The 22,377-nt window shown below is 40.7% G+C and overlaps 1 protein-coding gene across 3 annotated transcripts in view; it reads left to right on the forward strand.

Moving 5' to 3' along the window:
* The window catches only part of FARSB (phenylalanyl-tRNA synthetase subunit beta), a 67,068-nt gene extending 46,456 nt beyond the window's left edge, over positions 1-20,612 (forward strand). For all 3 annotated transcript variants that reach the window (XM_019923505.3, XM_019923507.2, XM_019923508.2), the window contains one exon: positions 19,305-20,612. In XM_019923505.3, the coding sequence (XP_019779064.1) occupies positions 19,305-19,456 (152 nt within the window). In that variant the 3' untranslated portion in view covers positions 19,457-20,612. The remainder of the gene's footprint in view (positions 1-19,304) is intronic.
* The last annotated feature ends 1,765 nt before the right edge of the window (positions 20,613-22,377 follow it).

The raw sequence follows: 22,377 nt of genomic DNA on the forward strand, positions 1-22,377 counted from the left end.
GCCATAAACCAGTGTCTTAATATAATAACTCTTCTGCCTCAGTAAGTTCCTTAGACATATTTCTCAGAAGCCTCTAAGTTCCCCTGTCATGAGACAGGCTTCAAGGAGACAGAATAAGTAGGACACAGATCCTGCTGTCAAGGAACCTACAGGGGGAATGACCACTGCATACCAGCTTTCACAATAAGCTGCTAAGACGAGTGCCTTGAAGTTTCCAAAGAGGGAGGTGGTGCGGTTTCTTAAGAGCATATGAGAAAGCGTTAGTGAGTTTCTGGACAGTGACATAGGCCTTCGAAGGAATAGGTGGGAGATGGGAAGCAAGGCAGACCACCAGAGCAAAGGCAAAAAATGATGGGAAACATAGCCTAGTGCAGTTTGGTTTGTACAGGGTGAGGAAGAAGCTTGGGACTACATTTAGAGTCCTGAGTGCTAGAATAAGGAGTTGTAGCTAATTAGCTGGAAAATATTGAAGCTGCTGCTGCTGCTTTTTTTTTTTCCCTTAAGTGAGTTATGTGATTAGATCTGTACTTCGAAGGAATTAATCTGGCAGCATTATGTAGGTTGGGCGGCATGGAGAGTAGAGGGGAAGAGAATGGTTGAAAGGTGTTATAGTGAGAATAAGGGCTTGACTTTGAATGTTGGCCAAGGCTATACCGAGGAGAAGACTGATTGAAGAAACTTCATGAAGGTAGAAGCTGCAGCATTCAGCATTTGGAAAAGTTCCACTTGGAACCTTTTGTGCCACTCGGAACCTTTTATGATACAGCTCATATGTGTTGATCTTTTTTTTAAGTTCTATTTTCATCATTCTAAACCTATGATATTATAATTTTAATCCTTTTATATTTTAGCACCAAAACAATATAATACTTAGTACTTAATTTCCCTAATATGTAAACGTCTACCATTTTGGCTTGGAGTGTGTGTGTGTGTGTCTGTGTGTGGGTGGGTGGGTGTGTTTTCAAATTAGAAAATACATTCATAAACTGTAACCACTTACAATGTGGTTGTAGGTCTTCATGTTCAGTTTTTTAGGCCAAATTGTTACTGGTGTTTGATTTTGTATGAGGACAGAGGCCATCTTGTGTTTACTTTTGAATTTACTTTGGCTCTCATAATAGAATATTGTAATGTTATATTTTAATTATCTGTTTTGATTACATAATGACAAATATGATTACCTTTTTTTTAAATGGTTAAAGAAAGCAAGACCTAAAGAAGTGGCTTGTCAAAATAAGTCAGCAGTAAAGTTGGTATAAGTTCTTCATCTAAAATTTAATATATTTTATATATATATATATATATATATATATATATATATATATCTCCTAAGTAAATCCCTACACAGGAATTTGGTTGCTGGGGCGTGTTTAGTTACATCGTTTCCTCAGATTTATTGTTATTTTGCATAAAGCTTTTTCTGCTTCAAGAAAAGATCTTCAGAGTATCAAAAAAGTCAAGAAGAAACAGATTAAGAGCTACCATTTCCTGCCATTCTTAATTACTGAGTTGTCTTCTATTACTCTGGCATATGGTTTACCTTTTAATAATTAAAAGTCCGTGGTGGCTTTGCCATTATAATTGAGCTAAGTCTGTTCACCAGAGAGTCTTGCTAATGTCAGTTCATTGGCAGATATACCTAATCTCTCTCTGTCCTTTCTGATGAACACCACTGACTTCCTTTTGTGCCGCTTTGTTTGGTGGTAGAGAGTGGAACAGAACTTGATTCCCTTTTGAGAAACTTGGCCCTGTCCACTGTGAGAGAAACCTGGAAACTCATCTCATTGATCATCACATTGATCTCAGGGAGTTCTGTTGACATTGGCATGTAACCTGGCTTCTCATGCAGACAGCAGCCCTCTGCAGCCTGTGGATCTCTGAGAAGCACTCCCAAGTCCTGTGACTGCAGCCACAATTAGAAGCCATGGTCACTTAGTCTCACAGAGTTTTTATTTGCTGAGCGCCCTTGCAGTTAAGAACACAAGGTGAGCTAGAATGCCAAACTGCTGATAGAATAAGGGCAGTCGTTGAGTAGAAAAAAGAAAGAAGAACCTTTAACTTTTTAACAGACTGTAGAGCGTTTTGAGCACTTGGAACAACTCATCATGTTTTAGTGGCATTTGATCGGATCATTACAGCATATGTATGCGCTTCTTTTCAGACTTCTTCCCCTTTGTTTTTGTGGTTTGTTGCAAACTAAATTATGTATGTTAAAATGCATTTATCCTTTTCAAAACCACTTCTGGGCAAGGAAAATTTGCAGCATTTTTGTGTTTAGAACAGTTATGTGGTTCCTGGGCAAATCAGTGGCGAAAATAATTTCTTAGGGAAGGTAGTAGGCTTTGTGTGCGATTGGCTGCACTGACTTGAGGGTGTATTTTTTCCCCTTGAATTTGTTACTATTTCAGTTTTGTTTATTCACAAATCTATGGAAAATGTCAGTTTAACCTGAGACAAGATTCCTGATGGAAAAACAGAAGTTTTAGTACTTTTAGTTTTGACAATTCTAATTTTCATGCTGCTCAGAATTCATTTTGTGAAATGAAAAATAACCTTGTAAGTAATAGGCACATTTAATCCTGCACCATATGTACCCACAGAGGTTATTTAGATGCCTTCTGTTACAGCATCACCTAATGATCATTGACTTGACCTGTAGGTCATGACCTTTTTCCTCTTTCAGGACACCTGTGAAAGATTTCAGATGCTAAAAAGTACGGGTGAAATTGTGATGTCTCCCCGGCCTTCACACTGGTTTTTAGTGTAACATGAGCTTGGAAATATATGAGAAGAACATGTATTGAACAGCTTGCTGGAGTAAAGGAGCCGTTTATGGTCTGATTTACACAAAAAGTCTAGGCTGGAAAAAAGGGGGATCTGTATAGTGTCTCCGCATTTTTAGTTACCATCAGCAAAGACATGACTCTGTTAAGGCACCACATTGAAAAGAAAAAAAGTTTGGAAGTTAATAAGCTTCTGACCTTATTACTCTGTGTAAAAAATGTCCTTAATCCTCTGATTCTCTGGTTTTTTTCGGTGTTTGAGGCAAGCTTTCAAATACTACAATTTTTGTTACCTTCTTTGAAGGCTTTATTAAGAGCAATATTAAACACATCTGCAGTGATCACCACACGTCAAAACAGCGGGATGACATGGGGCCGCAGTGCCCGTTAAAGCCTCAGCAGCTATCACGATTCGCGTAGCCCCGTGTTGTTCTCGATGTGTTTTATTTCCTTGCCTCACTCTCTCTTATATGTATGAGGCAAAGTTCTCTCCACTCATGCTCACCACCTCGTGCTTTTGGTGTGCCTTGGTACCCACTTGACGTTTCAGTACTCAGTGTTGGAGTGCGTGTTCCACAGCACGTCCCACTTGAATGACTTAGCTCACATTCCCATCTGATAGGTCTTGGAACACAGTATTTCTCAACTTTTTTTTTTTTTTTTTTTTTTTGCGGTACGCGTCCCTCTTACTGTTGTGGCCTCTCCCGTTGCGGAGCACAGGCTCTGGACGCGCAGGCTCAGCGGCCATGGCTCACGGGCCCAGCCGCTCCGCGGCATGTGGGATCTTCCCGGACCGGGGCATGAACCCGCGTCCCCTGCATCGGCAGGCGGACTCTCAACCACTGCGCCACCAGGGAAGCCCCTCAACTTCTTTTTATTATCTCTCCCTTAAGGAACGTTTTAGACTATTTTCCTAATTGCCCCTCCATAAAATGTTAATACCACTGGTATACTGCATATTTATTATGTACTATATGTATAGCTTTGCTTTATACATAAAAAGTATAAACCTTATTTTTAAAATTCAATTCAGGGTTAAGAATAAGTAAACATTTTTAAGTTAAGAGTTAAATTAGGGAGTTCTGGTGGCCTAGTGGTTAGGATTCCAGACTTTCAGTGCTGTGGCCCAAGTTCAGTCCCTGGTCGAGGAACTGAGATCCTGCAAGCCTAGTGGTGCAGACAGAAAAAAACCAGAGAGAGTTAAATCAAAAAACTACTAACATTTAACTTTGTATCTACTGCATAGCTTTTAATGTTACATACTTATATAAATTGTAGTGCATCATTATATATGCCAATTGGCAATTTAAATATATAACTGTAACCAGAAATTTTTAAAAACCGTTCAAAACCCACTTTTCCAGCAAAAGTAAAACAATTGAAAAATTAATTTCTTAAAAAGTCATTTTTAGTGAATTTCACTTTTCCTTGATAAGAGAAGATAACTTTTAATTAGCTGGTAGTCAGATATTGCTGATGATTTTTCTTTCCAGCACTTGATGTAGTTAATGATGTGTTGAATAATAACTTTTTAAATTAGAAACTTTTTATTTAATTCTCAAAGCCTGAACTATGCAGGGAAGCTCTCAAGAGCACACATAAACAGAGTCCACAAGGCAGCCAATGGTGATTCCTGGCACATGCAGGTCACTCTTAACATGACCTTGCAATTGAGCGCTTGATACAAAGTCTTCCAGTCACCGGATCAGAGCTATCTGTCACCATAGTTGTGGAGCACTGATCTTGCATACATTTGCTATGTTTTCCATTTCAGTGCTGCTCCTGTGAAGCCCAAGACAACCCAGTGAGACGAACTGAACACTAAGGAGTACAGTTTTGTTAAGTAGGGCTCATCTTTGGAGGGCTCCAAACCACTGTAATATAAGATTTTTTTCATACCCCCTCTCCCCAGCCAAGAACCAGTTTTCATTCCGCTTTGAGAATGCATGCTGTGACTTAATGCATACTTTGGAGTTGTTTCAATTTAACTGTATGTGCTGGGCAAAAGAGAGAGAGAAAGGTATTTTTATTTAACACCTTGTACTCCTTTTTTTCCTCCTTCCAAACTAGACATTGGCTTCCACTATTCTACAGAAAAGGCTATGGCCCAAATAAAAAGAGATGCAAAAGAAGTTCATTTCCAGTTTCAAGGACCCAAATCCTGAAAGTTGAGAGGATTTTTAGGGTGATTTGTACTGCTCAGGTTTTTTTCCCCCGATTCTTTTCCATTATAGTTTATTACAAGATACTGAATATAGTTCCCCATGCTATACAGTTAATCCTTGTTGTTTGTCTATTTTATATATAGTAGCATGCATCTCTTTATTTTTTTTTTTTTTGCGGTATGCGGGCCTCACTGTTGTGGCCTCTCCCGTTGCGGAGCACAGGCTCCGGACGCGCAGGCTCAGCGGCCATGGCTCACGGGCCCAGCCACTCCGCGGCATGTGGGATCTTCCCGGACCAGGGCACGAACCCGCATCCCCTGCATCGCCAGGCGGACTCCCAACCACTGCGCCACCAGGGAAGCCCTTAGTGTTCTTTAGGTCCATCCATGTTGCTGCAAATGGCATTATTTCATTCTTTTCATGGCTGAGCAGTATTCCACTGAATTTATATGTCACATCTTCTTTATCCATTCATCTGTTGATGGACATGTAGGTTGCTTCCATGTCTTGGCTATTGTAAATAGTGCTGCTGTGAACATTGGGGTGCATGTATCTTTTCAAATTAGAGCTTTCATCTTTTCTGGATATATGCCTAGGAGTGGGATTGCTGGATTATGTGGTAATTCTATTTTTAGCTTTTTAAGAAACCTCCATACTGTTTTCCATAGTGGCTGCACCAATTTATATTCCCACAGTATAACAGTGTAGGAGGGTTCCCTTTTCTACACACTCTCTCCAACATTTATTATTTGTAGACTTTTTTTTTTTTCTGCGGTACGCGGGCCTCTCACTGTTGTGGCCTCTCCCGTTGTGGAGCACAGGCTCTGGTTGCGCAGGCCCAGCGGCCATGACCCACGGGCCCAGCCGCTCTGCGGCATGTGGGATCCTCCCGGACCGGGGCACGAACCAGTGTCCCCCGCATCAGCAGGCGGACTCTCAACCACTGCGCCACCAGGGAAGCCCCATTTGTAGACTTTTTGATGATGGCCATTCTGACCGGTGTGAGGTGATGCCTCATTGTAGTTTTGATTTGCATTTCTCTGCTAATTAGCAATGTTGAGCATCTTTTCATGTGCCTGTCGGCCATCTGTATGTCTTTTTTGGAGAAGTGTCTGTTTAGGTCTTCTGCCCACTTTTTGTTTGGGTTATTCATTTTTTTTGTTTTTGTTGTTATTGAGTTGCATGAGCTTTTTGTATATATTGGAAATTAATCCCTTGTCAGTCGCATTGTTTGCAAATATTTTCTCCCAGTCCATAGGTTGTCTTTTCATTTTGTCTGTGGTTTCCTTTGCTGTGCAAAGGCTTCTAAGTTCGATTAGGTCCCATTTGTTTATTTTTGCTTTTGTTTCCATTACTCTAGGAGATGGATCCAAAAAATACTGCTGGGATTTATGTCAGAGTGTTCTGCCTATGTTTTCCTCTAGGAGTTTTATAGTATCCGGTCTTACATTTAGGTCTTTAATCCATTTTGAGTTTATTTTTGTCTATGGTGTTAGAGAGTGTTCTAATTTAATTGTTTTAACGTAGCTATCCAGTTTTCTCAGTGTCACTTATTGAAGAGACTGTCTTTTCTCCATTGTATGTTTTTGCCTCCTTTATTTATTTGTTTGTTTGTTTATTTATTTATTTTTGCGGTATGCGGGCCTCTCACTGCTGTGGCCTCTCCCGTTGCGGAGCACAGGCTCCGGATGCGCAGGCTCAGCGGCCATGGCTCACGGGCCCAGCCGCTCAGCGGCATGTGGGATCTTCCTGGACCGGGGCACGAACCCGCGTCCCCTGCATCAGCAGGCAGACTTTCAACCACTGTGCCACCAGGGAAGCCCTTGCCTCCTTTATTAAAGATTAATTGACCGTAGGTGTGTGAGTTTATTTCTGGGGTCTCTGTGCTGTTTCATTGATCCATATGTCTGTTTTTGTGCCATCACCACGCTGTTTTCTTTACTGTAGCTTTGTGTTATTGTCTGAATGCACTACTCAATTCTGATCTTACATATGTAAGTTTGGTTTTCCTCAGGGAGGAGCAGCTTTACACGTTGGCAGCACCCTGATTTTGGCACACTGGTGCGCTGCACCGACCACTCTCCTCTGAATTTCTAGAGAACGATGTGTTCTGGTACACTAAATATTAACCCTCTAAACATTCAATTCAGCTTTAATCCAGAAGGATTAAAAGTATGATGGGTGGAGAGAAAAAGAGGTACACATATTGAATACATTTCTAGGTAGGGTTGATAAATAAGTGCTTCTATCTGAAAAATGTGCTTTTCCCCTTGAGGTATTCACATTTAGTATTTCCTTTTCTTTAAAGGTGTAGGACGAGGGCAATAATTTTTACCCCCTCCCCTTTTTTTTGAGAATTGATGGAAGAAACACCTACAATGTAAACCCCATTTTATTAACTTTAAAAGTTTGAAACAGTTACAAGCTTATTAAAACAGGTGCAGGACAAAAAACTTTCCTGAACTGTTTGAGAATAAATTGCCAACCTGTACCCCTTAATACATTAGTGTGTATTTCTTACAAATAAGGACATTGTCCTACATAACCAAAATATAATCGTCAAAACCAGGAAAATATTATTCACGTTAATGTTGACCCCATCTAATCCTTTTACCCTGGGCAAGTTTTATCAGTTATCCTTTATATCAAAGAATCACTTATTGCCTTTAGCTGTCATGTCTCATTGGCCTCCTTTTGGAAAGTTCTAGAATAGTCTCTCCTTGACTTTCATGACCCTGGCACTTTTGGAGATTATAGGCCAGTTATTTTGTAGTGTGCTCCTCAGTTTGGGGTTTTCTAGATTCAAGTTAGGCAACTTTGGAGGAATGTTGCAGAAGTAACGCTCTCTTCTCAATGCATCCTATCAGTGGCACCCGATTTCCACTTATCGCTGATAATGTTCACTTAATCACCTGATCAAACTAGCGTCTCCTGGGCTTCTTTACTGTCAAGGTACTCCTTTCTCCATTATCATCAATAAACATTTTGTGGGGAGGAACTTTGAAATTATGTAAATGTTCTGTTCCTAATCAATCCTCCTATTTGTTTATATATCTTAGTATGGATTCATTATTTCCTGTTTTATTCAGTGTATCTTAATCCATTATTCTGATTCTCACGTCCTCACTTTGGCCAGTGGGAGTCCCTTCAGGCTGGCTTCTGTATCCTTTTAACATGTTCCTGTTATTCTTTATTATTATTAGCACTCTCTTGCTTTGGGCACAAGAAGATATTCAAGGCTTATCTTGATCTTTCCATTGTCCCATTTCTCCATCCTGGTTCCTTTTAGTGGGGAATGGTGTCTACAAGTCCAAATGTAGGGTTCTAGTTGCACACAGACACATACATATACTAACTTACTCCTATATCTATACATATTTTAAAGACCATAAGCCCACAGCAATACCTCCATTCCAGTCCAACACCTTAGGGTTCATTCCAGTTTTCTCCCCTTCTGTATTTGTACCTCACTCCTCCAACAGTGAGAAACCTGGTTCCCATGATTCATAATTTATTCACTTAGTTGCTCATTGCTCCTGTTGGTAACTAAACTCCATCTTGTCCCCTGCGTGTCTGCCCTGCCCATCACTCACTCTCAGTCTCTGCCCCCTCGGGGCTGTTCCCCTCTCACCTGTGCATGCCCTCCCTGCCCCCTTTAGCTCTGACACCCAGTGCCCACATTTGAGTGAGAGGATTTCTTCCTTCCTCAGCCCCTTTAGGGCTGGATTATTCTGGAAGGGAAGGAGAAGACTTTTTAAGTCTTGAGAAGCTTTTATTGGTAGGGAGGTTCTTACTAAAATGAAAGGGAGAAAATAGTTGTATATGGTGATGCTTTTTTGGATGTGGGTGATAATATAGGAAATATATTTCTGGGCTCATCTTATATAGTTTCTGCCTCAGACCTGGAATCAGCTATATTGCCAAGTGGCCCTGGTTCCTTTTAGTGCGAAATCAAAGTTAGATCACAATCTAGGTGCTAAGGTTGCTCATTGCTACTGAGTGAGTCATTGTTTCTAGGACTTTTTAGTACGCAGAGGAAAACCTTTTAAAAAAATTTTTTTTTTTTTTTAATGAAAAAGCCTTGAGTTCATATGGGTGGTTCCAATTTATATTCAGGATTAGAGGATTTTTACTTAATATGTTTGTCTTTATAGTTAGCTCTTTTTCTTTACATTGAAAATCTTGGTTCCTAATGAATTTACATTATTACCTATTTATCCATCTTTGTTTCAAAATATCAATATTACTGCTAATAACATGATTGTTAGAAACAGTTTAAGCTTTATCTTCAGTTCTTTTTGTACTTGGAAAATATTCTACAAAATAAAGTACATTTTGACCAACATATTCCCAGTATTTCTTTTTATCAGGCAAGACTGTAGAAGCCTTAAATAACTAATGCTTGCACTGATTTTTAAAAATATTATATTAATTCACAGTCTGCTTTGTTTAAAGATTAGAAATGCATATTTTACTGTGGACTTTGGGGCAGTGGGGAGGCAGAACCTTAATCGAACATCCATTAGGTATCTGTCTTCTCTGGAGTTTCTTTCATCTGCCAGCACATCTTTTCCCTCCCCGTTATGCTGCCTTAAGAGAGACAGTCTTCAGTATATTACAACATTGCAGGAATCCCACAGATTGACATTCATTTAAAGCATCCCTGCTACTTTTATATAAATGATAGGCAGACCATCTGACTTCACTGAGGTCCCAGTTGTGGTTTTGATCTTGATGGATTATTTTGCTTTACGTTAGTGTTCAATAGCTTGGCCTAATCTCCACCTGCTTGAGAAATAAATGCCAATAGTCGCTTGGGTGAGGGCAACCCATCCCCCTCCTGGAAATACCTCTGAGCACCTGCTGGCCCTGGTGGGTCATGGGTCAGGAACGTTGTCTTCCTGCCGAGGGTTCTTCTAGGCCAAATAGGCCACATACAAGGCCGGCAGCTCGCCTTCAGTCCGCAGCCCTCCACACTTGCAGCCTTGCAGCCTTGTGTCTTAGTTGTTCCTTCTTCCACTCCTCCCCCTTCAGGACCCTGTACTCTCATTGTTCCCATTTTGCCCTTTTTAAAAAACTTTTCTTTTCAGGAAAGCATCTGACTTGAAGTTCAGTTGATACATATCAGTGTGAACTTAAGAGATGCTTTAATTTTTGGCATTCTTTCTTATTGTGAAAGGAAAAAAATTTGGTTCCTTTATGAAAATGTCAGGTTATTAGCTTTAAAAAGGGTGGGGCAAATTTAGTGGAATAGAAAAACCTCTCCATCTTCTGAAACCACACCCAGTTGACAGCCACACACACACACACTTCCTTATGTGAAAAGAGCATGTTTGGAAGAGGTGAAAGAAGAAACGTAGGAAACAGCAACATGGCCCAGTATATTAGCAAACAGGCAGACATTAATTACCTGCCTTTCTTTAAACAATAAACCGTGTGACAATAATTTTATTTCTTTTGAATGTTGAAGCCAGCCCATAAAGAGTAAACAGTTGAGCAGAAATATCAGATTAAATGCCTTGCTCTAAATGTCTCCAGAACTTCCTGTTGTCTGTTCTGTGAGACCTGTTTTGATGTGTCCAGTATTCATCAGTAGCTGTTAAATATTTTATCAATGTTGTTTTCGCAGCCACTACACTTTGACACTCTTCTTCCAGAAGGGAAGGGTTTCTGCTTATTCTCTTAATCCCTAAAGGCCCCTAGCTTGTTTGTGAACTGCATTCTCTGAACAAAGATCTCCTCTTGGAATTATTTTCCTGGGCTTTGATGCTTTTTTTTTTTCCACCAGTGGAACTGAAAAAAAAGGTAGTAAGTAGTTGGTACTATGCAAGGGAAAATTTTTAAAAAATCAGTGTCGTACAAAATAAGATCAGTATAATCTTATATTAAGTTTGTGGTTTGGTACTACCATTGCTAGAAGTCCACTCTTTAACATTTTGATATGTAATTGAACTATACAATAATTGGCATTGTTTTACTTGTATGGTACTACCTTTGGCAAAAGGAAGAAACCAAAAAAGAGCAACAAGTAACATATATGTTACAGGAGCCCTATTTATAACAGTGGATAATTGGAAACAACTCCGACATAAAATACTTCAAGAACAGTTTGGCAGACTACTACATATAAATATAATGGCATATGATAAACGTGAATTATAAACTAAGTTGAAAAAGCAGATGTTAAGATGGTACAGACTCTAATTAAAATGATAGGGAGGGGCTTCCCTGGTGGCGTCGTGGTTGGGAGTCCGCCTGCCGATGAAGGGGATGCGGGTTCGTGCCCTGGTCCGGGAGGATCCCACATGCCGCGGAGTGGCTGGGCCCGTGAGCCATGGCCACTGAGCCTTCACGTCCGGAGCCTGTGCTCCGCAACGGGAGAGGCCACAGCGGTGAGAGGCCCGCGTACTGCAAAAAAAAAAAAAAAAAAAAATGATAGGGAAGAATACATTTTGTTGAGCCCTAGGAGGCATGATCAACTGTGATATAGTAACCGTAACTCTTGTGTGTTGGGTCAGGTCCTTCTGTTGTGTTAGCCCATGTGATTTAGGACTTAATTCCTTTATGCCAGTTTGTTCATCTGTAAAATGGGAATGATAATGTCTGTCCTGTCTGTACCACAGTGTTGTTGGGAGAGGCAGATATAAGAAGTTGGGACAGCATTTTGGAATGGGTGATCACTGTCCAGAGTACCCTCTGGGTAGATACTAGGTCTGCCCTTCAGGAAGTCAGCATTATACAAAAGAGTCACAGACTGGGGTTCAGGAAGGAACTGGGTTCTCAGCTCTGCTGTTACCTGGCTGTATGGTTTTCTTAACCTCTTTGGTATCCATTTTCTCATATTAGAAATAAAGGCATGGACAAAATCACTGCCAGGGTCATTTCCAGTTTTAAGATTCTGCGGGAGTTTAAATGGTTCAGAAGCAGTCTCTGCCGCAGGGCAGGGTCTAACGTAGCAGCTCTTTTTCTTCGCCATTTTAGATGGTGTCACTGTGGTGCTTATTTATCTGTTTAAATTATTCCAGTCTTGTTTCAGGAATCTGGAACTTATTCTTTAAGGATGCCTGTGTTATATGGGATTTTTAAAAATGTAGTTCTGTCTTCCCTGGAAAGCTCTAGGTTTTGTCTATATCATGGTGTGTTAACAATATTGTAGAGCATACTTGGTTATGCCCTAAGGCTAGAGGTTGTCAGTCTTTTTTTTTTTTTTTTAAAGGTTTTGTTTATTTAATTTTAAACCAGAGGAGGTTTGCAAACATGAAATGGACAGCTTGACCAAAAGTTTGAAAACACTATTCCCTAGGCCTTCCGTGCCTTGGGGCCACACACAGAGGTGTTCACTCTCTGGCCTATGCTATTGCTTGCCTCGGGCAAGTCCCCTAATCTCCTTGTGCTTCACTTTTTCCATCTGTAACTTGCCTGTCCTTGGGGCTTGGCCAGGGCTGCACTGGGACCAAGTCACTCCCTTTACTGGGGATGGAAGGAGATGAGTAGAAAGCAGCGTACTTTGTTTTCACAATCTCATTATTCTGTTATTCTTCTACACTCCCTACTTGTCTGCTGAAGTTTAATTCTGAAACTACAGCACATCTATGATAATGACATGTTTGAGGTTATGTTTATTCCATGCTGGCCAAAGGTCTCAATTGAGTAGGTTAACTAATTGTGAAATTACAGATGCAGTCTCAAACACTCTACATTTCCATTCTTTCCTTTAATTAGCCCTAGAACAGTCTCTCTATTGTTGTTGTTTTATTATTTTACTATAACTGTGGAGAAAGTATTGATAATACCTTGCTCATATTTGGTTGGAGAAATTGTCCTTTAAAGGTTTTTATCAGATGAAAGACTGGGAAAGACCCATTTTATTGACCCAGGAAGGCAGGATGATGGTCCATACCTTTTATTTTTGAGTTGTTATTCTGTATCTGTCCAATGAACATTTAAGAAATGTGAAAATTTGGGAGGAAATGATTCAAGTGCCAGACAAATGTAGGATATGATGGCACTGTTTTGGAATAGGAATTTTCAAAACAAGCCAATAGACAGGGCACTTGTTAACCTAGAGTTAAAAATCCTTTGGTTTTACACAAATTAAAATTGAGACGGATTTAAAATTGCAACTAGATGTATCACGTTTAAGTTCTCCTAACTTTTTTTTTAATATAAATTTTCAGGGCTTATATTGCTTCTTTTTAATAAATTTATTTGTTTTTATTTTGGGCCGTGTTGGGTCTTTGTTGCTGCGTGGGCTTTCTCTAATGGCGGTGAGCGGGGGCTACTCTTCATTATGGTGCGCAGGCTTCTCGTTGTGGTGGCTTCTCTTGTTGCGGAGCACCGGCTCTAGGAGCGCGGGCTCAGTAGTTGTGGTTCGCGGGCTATAGAGCACAGGCTCAGTAGTTGTGGCGCACGGGCTTAGTTGCTCCACGGCATGTGGGATCTTCCCGGACCAGGGCTCGAACCCGTGTCCCCTGCATTGGCAGGCGGATTCTTAGCCACTGTGCCACCAGGGAAGACCCTCTCCTAACATTCTTGACCCTCTTCAGGTTATGAAATATGAGTATGTGTGTATGAGAGACAGTTAAGATCAGACTTTAAACTAGATCCTAAGGGCTTCCTCCTGTGAGCGCAGGCTCCCGCTCTGCGTCCGTGTTGTGGGTGTAGGTGGGCCCAGTGCTCCTCTCCCGTCCACTTGCCTCTGCGTTAAGGGTTAACGAAGTCTGCAGGTGTGTTGGGATTAGCACTGTAAAGTTGTGTAAGGGGTTTTTCTTTCTTTTGATCTTCAGAAGGGGATGAAAGATAGCCATTAAACTCAAGGGATTAGGTCCCCTCTCTTTAAAGACTTCAGGTACCATAAATATTTCACTTCAGATATAAGGTGAAGACTTGTATATATCTGGGGGGAAATGGGTGTTTTATATTACCAGTTGGAAATTATTCAGTCTCCATTTACAAATTAAATGGTCTTTGCAGAGAACTTCTCTTCCAACCCGGAGTGTACTAAGATCTGAAAAAAATGTGTGTGTTTATATCGTGGTAGTTATGCCAATTTTTCCTCCTCATATTCCTAAACCTTTTCTTTTTATAAGTTCATGTCTTATCTACATTGTGCCTTTTCCGCCCTGGGTGCTCCCTCATTCCACTGAGGCACTCCAAAACTCCTGGTTCTAAAACTTAGAGAACAACCACCCTTAAGAATTATATCCTGCTCACATGTTATAAGTGTGTGGTCGGGTTTTTGGGGTTTTTTTTTAAGCCTTATATTTTGTTTTGTTTTGTTTTTTCCTTTAAATTAACATTATTTAGAAAAGGAAAGTGAGGTTGATGTGCTGGTGGCATAGTTAGTTATGGTTACTACATTTTCAGAAAGTGGTAGGAGACCAGAAGAAAGTCCTGCGTGGGAAATTATAATTGCAGCCCCATTCTACTCTTGGCCAGTCACCTACTCTGTCAGTTTCACTCCAGAATGGAACATTGGGTTTTATTTTATTTTCTTCCCTTTGTGTGATTTCCTAGGATGGGTTACTGGACGGTGGAATGGATAATTTTATATGTATCTAATTGTATTAGAATTAGGGCCCCGGGGGAGGAAAGGATAGGGTTTGGGTAGATGCCAGCCCTAGAGTCAGCCTATTAAGTGATTACTCCTTCCTCCCACCCCATAATACATCATCAGTTATTTAGAACAGATTTAAAACACATTCTGTTGGCCCAGTGGCTTACTATATTTATATAATTCCGCATTTTGTGTTTTGTCCCTGAATTTGGGGACTTATGTGTGGTTATTTTTATTAAAGCTCATGATGATCGCTTCTATTATTGGCTGTGGTGTATGGGATACACTGACATTCCTTTTCCAGTGTTCCCCACCCTCCTTTTAATTTTGTTCTTTTTATTATGGAAAATTTGATAAAGTACCAGATTGAAGGCAGTTACAGTATGTGGATTTGAACCCCAAAGTATGTATTAGTAATGTGAAGAAAGGGAAAAGTAAAATTGTATGAGTGGATGATTTTTAGAGATGGATTATATAAAATACCAGATGCATTAGTTGAAAACAGCCAATGGCAGGGGTATTAAAGATTAAGGAATTAAGCCTCATGCTTGATAACACCATGGAGCTTTCAGATTAAGGGTCTGCTCAGTTACCGCCTTAAGCTTCTACTTCCGATGCTTCACAAAATTATAGGAATAACTCTATGTGTAAAGCTTATCCGAACTTTGGGCCTGTAATATTACTCCAAAAGAAAGACGGGGGCAAAAAGAAACTGTGAAAGGTGTTTGGCAACGAGCAAGAGAGGGAGCTCACAAACTCTTTGAAGGTCAATTAGCCAGAAAATGTGCTGAAGACTGGGTGCTGTGCTGATTACTGGCCCAAGAATTGCCCCCAAGGTCCTCAAAGTGGTCCTGCCGTTTGAGCACAGAGAGACAATTATAGACCTTGAGGAGATGCTACAAAAGCTTTAATTAAGGGACTTACTTACACCCCACTAAGTTCTGGAAATTAAATTCTTGTTTGTGCTTAACTGATGTTTCTTTTGTCTGGGTTTCCACATGTACTTCAACAGAGGACACTATTTTTCTCAAGTCTGTTTTCCGTTCGAAGCCATTTTGCTGTGATGGATACCAGCAAAGCTGAGGGTTTAAACGGTATAAGGAACGAGATAGAAAAGTGGGCCGAGAGGCTTTTTGCTGGAGAGTGTTTTGGGCACAGGTTGAAAATTGTAGTATTTATGTACCTTGGTACAACAGTAAACCAGAACTCTGTTTGGGCCTAGATGGGTGATTAAAAGAAAAGGAAGGTACTGTGTAGAATTTGAATTTCAGAATTCCCACTCACAAGGCAGCATGATTTCCCTTGAATTGGCAGCTTTATGACTCTGGACACAGCAGGCTGCTCTTGTCCAGAAATATTTTTGTTTGCTAATGAGATCAAAGTAGCCTCTGGCTACCATCCAGGTCTGATTTTTCCTAAGCCTAGACCCATATTTAGGTTCCATTCAGATGTGACTTCTTTTACTTCTGGAAAGACTCTGATTTAAGTTGCCTTGGTCCTAACTAGAGCATTGTGAGCACATTGATCCGCTGAGCTCCCCTCCTGCTGATGGAGGAGATGCTCTCATCTTTGAACTCGGGCCTAATTGCTGCCTTAGTGGGGTGTGTTCCCTTGTTTTTGTTAGTGAAGCAATTCTCTTTTTCATCTGCCCTTCTTTGAAGCCATTCACTTCTGTCTGCAAAGTTTGGTTTGAACCATAAAGATTTTTTAAAAGCACTGAGAAATGCTTATGTTCTAGTAACTTAAAATTGTCTCTCGGTATTTCTAGTTCACATACATCAGTCAGGTGGTACAGTTTCTCTCTGGGCCCCTTACAGACTTGAAGGCACTTCTATGTGCCTCTCAGTTTGTCTGAAGGAGAGACCTTTAGCCTTGCTGTAACTCAACAGAGGCATCAATCAGCAAATCTTAAGACCCTGTAGAAATGAAAAATGGCAAGAAAGTTAAAATTGTCATCACCGGTTAAAATGTGCGGTTTCCGGCAAAGTGGAGTTTATACAGAAATCGCATTATTGGGCTTAATTTTCACATGTGGATGGGAAGGGGAGCGTTAGCTTTGGATGAGAGGGCAGAGGACCCCTTTGGTGCCTGCTTCACTGCGAAGCAGCTCCTCTGTGGGGAGGGCCTCTGACCCGGGACAGTTTAGGATGCTGTAGTGACTGGGACGGGTCCGTGCTGGGCTGAGAGCTTTTGACAGGTGTCATTTAGAATGTTCCCACACCTGGATGTGTTTTAAATAATGCATAATATGAATTTCAGTTCTTTTTGCTTTTCTTCGGAAAGGGGGAAAATTCTATTTAATGATATGAATATTCTTTTGTTTGACCAAGTATTTAGCTGGTTAGTGAGCTTCAGCAGTTTGGTGCAAACTTCTGGAGAGAGAGAGGTCCAGCTGGCTTATCATGCTTGCCAGCTGAAGAAGAACGTGACTGAATTTTGCTTAAAAAGCTCTGATTCAGAAAGTTGCTTTATGACGTACAAATTCTAAGTTCTTATCTCTTAGGCTTTATTTTGCTAACACTGTCAGAGCTAGCGCATCTGGCTTAGATTCTCAAATAGTTTGGTTTTATGCTTCAGTTAAAATGAATCCAATCACATTGGAATTTGAAGATAGATAAAAAGGAAGGATTTGGGTACAGTGAGGATTCTTAAACATAGCAAGGTTATCAGGGAAGTTCTCGAAAACTTCCTCTCTGAATGGCCTTTAAAAATAATCTGGAAAAAGAAAAAAATAATCTGGTATCTTTTTCAGATAGTGTAGTTTATTCAGATGTAATTCTGTATAAGGGGTGCCAGGGGTGATGGAATAAATGACTTTGGGGCAGGCCTTTCAGCTCTGATTCTTGGTTATACCACTTACCACCAACACTTTTACAGACTTGTCATGTGAATATTTATTTGGTGGCAGAGGGGGGTGGTCTTTTTTTGGGGGGGGCCCACACTGTATGGCATGCAGGATCTTAGTTCCCCGACCAGGCATTGAACCCATGCCCCCTGCATTGGGAGCATGGAGTCTTAACCACTGGACCTCCAGGGAGTACAACTTATGTGTTTTATTTTTGGCCTGGTTTTATCTTTTAAGTTAGGTTTTTTATTTTGACAGAATTAAAACATGCCATCTTTGTCAGATTTAGCAATATTTGTCTCTCTCTTAGGCTGTACATTATCGATGCAGTATGGTTTCTGTATTATTTTATTTGATCCCTCTCTCCAAGTGTGGATTAATGCACGTAGCCAAACAATTATGAACTTCAAATGCAGTTCACTGAAATTTTTGCTTTAATGGTGAAGCAGAATTATTTAGTTTGGGGGCATGTGAGAAACAAGGCCACCTTATAATTCAACCAGGTTGCTTTGGGGTTATTTAAGAATGACAGTTAAAAATATTTTTCAGGAAAACATCCTTCTGTATAGTCGTCCTGTGTCTCTGTGGTGTGACGGGTGCTGACTTAATGGTAGCGCGCGCGCACACACACACACTTCTGTGTTTCTTCCTTATGCTGACCTTGGACACACACACACACAGTTCTGTGTTTCTTCCTTATGCTGACCTTGGAACCATTAGTAGAGACTCAGAAGTTTACTCTTTCATAACTAACGCACTCACTCTGAAATGGCGGGCTGGAGGCTTGTGGCTCGGCATTTTATAGTTGATGCCAGTAGATGTTTTGGGTGAATCAGTCAGGAGCTGCGGAGCTAATCCCTTTACAAGTTGGTGATGAGAGAAGTGAGTCAGCATTGGCGTTAACCTCAGTGGAGTATGGAGCGTTGATGCGTCCCTGTGGCACTGGTAACTTAGTGACTCTGCAGTGGGCCTGTACGTTTGTCTGCTCGCTTGTTTTTAGCTGTTTAAACCTCAAGAACTGTTACTGGGTTAGTAAGCCATAGCCATGCCTTGGCACCCAGATGGGGAGGGAAGCTTCTGCCTGTCTTGAGTAGATCAGAGGCCAACCCAGCCTTGCTCTGGGGCTAGCCTCTGCTGCGGGTTTACAGTAGATGTGCCAGAACTGCTTAGGAAGTTCTCTTTCCCACAGGAATGTGGGTCACATTCTGGTACAAGGCCTACGCCTGCCGATGACAGTGCAGCTCGCGTTTCTCTATGGAATGAGGTAGAAAAGAGTGATGTTTTGAATAGTACATGAATTCAGTGTAGGCTTTAATCCAGCAAGTATTACTATGGAAAAACCTGTTTCAAAACAGGTTCTTCCCAGGCAAAGTCGTTGGTTTTACATTTCATTTTTCCCTTTGTCCTCTGTAGAGCAGTTCCACATCTGCATACTTCCCAAGTCTTCTCCCACCCCTGCTCCTTCAGCCTCCTTTTCTTCATCCTTCCTGGACCGCTGTGATAAAAAACACAGGGCCCTGATTTTCATATTTGCCCCTAACCTTTTCTTTCCTTATAAAATGCTTCTTTTTTTTCAACATCTTTATTGGAGTATAATTGCTTTACAAGGGTGTGTTAGTTTCTTGCTTTATAACAAAGTGAATCAGTTATACATATACATATAGCCCCATATCTCTTCCCTCTTGCGTCTCCCTCCCTCCCACCCTCCTTATCTCACCCCTCTAGGTGGTCACAAGCACCGAGCTGATCTCCCTGTGCTATGCGGCTGCTTCCCACTAGCTGTCTCAAATGCTTCTTTTTAAGACCAGAAAGTGTGAGGGAGCACTCTTATTTCATGGCCAGTGGTTTAAAGAAGAATAGTTATTTTTCAAAGTAGACTAGTGAGCTTTCAATGTTAAATGTCTATTGACATTTTTTCCAGGAGAAACGTTGATTTTTCTCTCCCTGTTTTTCAGGCCCTGCATTCTTCCCCGGGCGATGTGCTGAGATCTTTGCCCGGGGTCAGAGCATCGGGAAGCTGGGGGTCCTTCATCCTGATGTTATCACCAAATTCGAGCTGACCATGCCCTGCTCCTGCGTGGAAATCAACATTGAGCCGTTTTTGTGAAGATGGGTCTCTGTTGTGTGGTTCTCGCCCCGAAGGTCCCTCTCTCCTCCTAGGTGCCCTTTAGTTGTCCCCACAGTAAGTCAGTCCACTTGTGCTTGTGCATGAATGTTGAATAAAGTAGAAAGCAGTGTCTGGCTCCGTGGGTGGTACTGCCATCCCCGCATCAGGCCAGCTTGTACGTGAGAGCCCAGTGGGGGGCCAGGAGCTGTTCTGAGAAACAGAGAAGCTCTCCACACAGCAGAGCCTCTCACCATCACGTCTGCAGGACAGAATCCTGTTCTTTTCCCTGATGAAATGAGATAGCTGATTAGAGCACACGTACGAGATTAACTAAGAATTTTTAGTTCTTATTTTCTATGTTTGATGCATGTTCATCACTGGGAAACAATAACAGCATTTTTAGAAAACTTTTAAGAATTAGTGATGGTGTAATAGTTACAGCCTTTGAAGTCATCTTAAAGTGAAAGAAAAATGCACATATATTCAAAGTATTTGAGGGTGCATCAGTATTGGCTACTCTGTGATACTCAGAGATGGGGTTTGTGGACACACAGCACAGATTCATTCTGCTAGAAGAGTTAAAAGGGACACACTGGTACCAGTGCACTATGAACATTAGGAAACAATGAAGAACTTATTTTTGTCCTAGGCCATACATTTTATTGTTGTCAGTGTTATAAAACCATGGCTTTAAATAATTAATATAGCTACTAGTTTCTGTCTTATTTTATACAGAGGTATTAGGTCTCTCCTTCTCTGAAGCTAAGCTTCTGCCTTGTCTTAACCTCCTAATTTACTTTAATACTTTGATCTAGAATCCTCCAGTAGGTACCATGTATTGAAAAAAGCTGGGTGTAATGTTTGAGAAAAGTTCTGTTACTGTTGAGATGATATGAAACACAGTAAACTGTAAAAACAACTTCAAAGTAAGTCCCTGTAGAAATAGCTAATAAGGATAGACAAGAATTTTGTTTATGGAGCTTTTGCTGCACCTAATACTAATATTACTACCTTGAATCAGGGCAGCAATGTCCAGCTTAGCAAGATTTGTGAACGTACAGACTGCCATCTCCTCCTTCCCAATCCCATTGTAAGCTGATCCTTACATTTCAGTAATGAAGTGAGATACGCCCATTAAAAATAATGCTCGTCAGAAGGTTTGTGTCCAGCATTCATAGATTTCTTATAACTTAAGACAACCCAGTTTTTAAAAAACGGACAAAAGATGTGAACAGACATTTCCCAAAAGAAGATAAATGAAATAAGCACATGAAAAGATGCTCAACATCATTAGTCATCAGGGAAATGCAAAGAAAAAAATAAATACGAATTAATATGGCTAAAATTAAAAAAGACTGACTATACCAAGTGTTGGCAAGACTGGAACTTTCATGTGTGGCTGGTGGGAATGTAAAGGGATAACGGCCACTTTGGAAAATAGTTTTGCAATATGTTAAATCATGAAACATACATCTGCCATCTAGCCATTCTACTCCTAGGTTTATTCTACTCATATGGCCATACAAAGATTTTTATGCAAATGTTCACAGCAGTGTTATTCAAACAGATGAATGGATAAACAAATTATAGTATATCTATACTATGGAATGCTTCTCCGCCAAAAAAAAAAGACTGATACTCAGAACAACATGAATGAATCTCAAAACACTAAGTCCAAGAAGCCAGATGCAAGACTACAAGTGATTCCATTTATATGAAGTTCTAGAAAAGTCAAATTGATTGACTGGCTAGAGCCTGTGGAAGGGAAATTGACTGCAGAGAGTTAAGAGGAAACTCTTTGGGGTGATGGAAATATCTATACCTTAATTAAGGAGGTTGTTAAAATGTAGGTTACACCTCAGTAAAGCTGGGAGTGAAAAATTAATGCAACATGTTGTATTTTAATACGAACACCAGCAGATGCACACAAAGGGTAAAAGCATGAATTTTAGAATCGGCATGTCTGCACATGATGGCTTACTGGTCCACTACCGTTAGTGAGACATTCTCCCCCAGTTTCAAGTTCGCTATGATTGAAATCAGGGTGAGTCATGTGATAGCCATTGTTGAAGTGGGTGGAGCCATGAGTTCTGTTAGCAGCCAGCCACCTGGATAATTTTTGGATGGTCAGAAACAACTTGTAATGAAAAACCCAGTGATACCTAACTGTATATCCCAGCATGAAAGGGGTAAGAAGATCAACTCCATCCATCATGTGGAGGTTTCTGCCCTCTGAAGCAGGAGACAGCAGGAAGAATAACAATATCGGGTACATGAGAAGAAGAAGAAACGAATCTTCGGCTTAGAGTGGAGGCTCCGCAGCCAGATCGTCTTACACTCGCCCCCGTGAGGCATTTGAACTGGAGCCAGAACAGTCTGTGGGCACTGCCTGCCAGAAAGCTTTTACTGGAGAAGACACACCTGTGTAGCAAAAACTGGGAGCCCTCGTATTAAAAGAGGAATTAGATATAATTGAGTCCTGTTCTAGCTTACAGATAACTTCTGCAGCCTGACATTCTTGCATTACTCTTCAGTTTATAAAGTACTTTCACATGCGATTTTGTCTCAACATTTTAATTTCTTGGTTTAACAATTGTAGGAGGGAGTTAGAATAGGGATTCTCCCTGTCTTATAGGATGAGAACAATTGACAGAGATTAATAATGTGCCCAGATGTCACATGGCTAAAACGGGGGTTTGTGACACCTAGTAAGAGTGACGTAGAGCCCATGGGTCACTCAGTGTTTGGCATTATTTACCTACTTACCCAAATGCTGAGGTTTTCTTTTTTTAACCAGTTTTGTTTTTTATATATAAAATACTAAAAAACACAAAAAATTAAAACTTCACTACTTTAAAAAACTGTACAAAGTAAGACCATCCCAACCTAATTTACCCTTCCTTCCGCAATCCTCTAAAGTA

Source organism: Tursiops truncatus, chromosome 7 (genome assembly GCF_011762595.2).
Source record: "Tursiops truncatus isolate mTurTru1 chromosome 7, mTurTru1.mat.Y, whole genome shotgun sequence".
NCBI classification, from domain to species: domain Eukaryota; kingdom Metazoa; phylum Chordata; class Mammalia; order Artiodactyla; family Delphinidae; genus Tursiops; species Tursiops truncatus.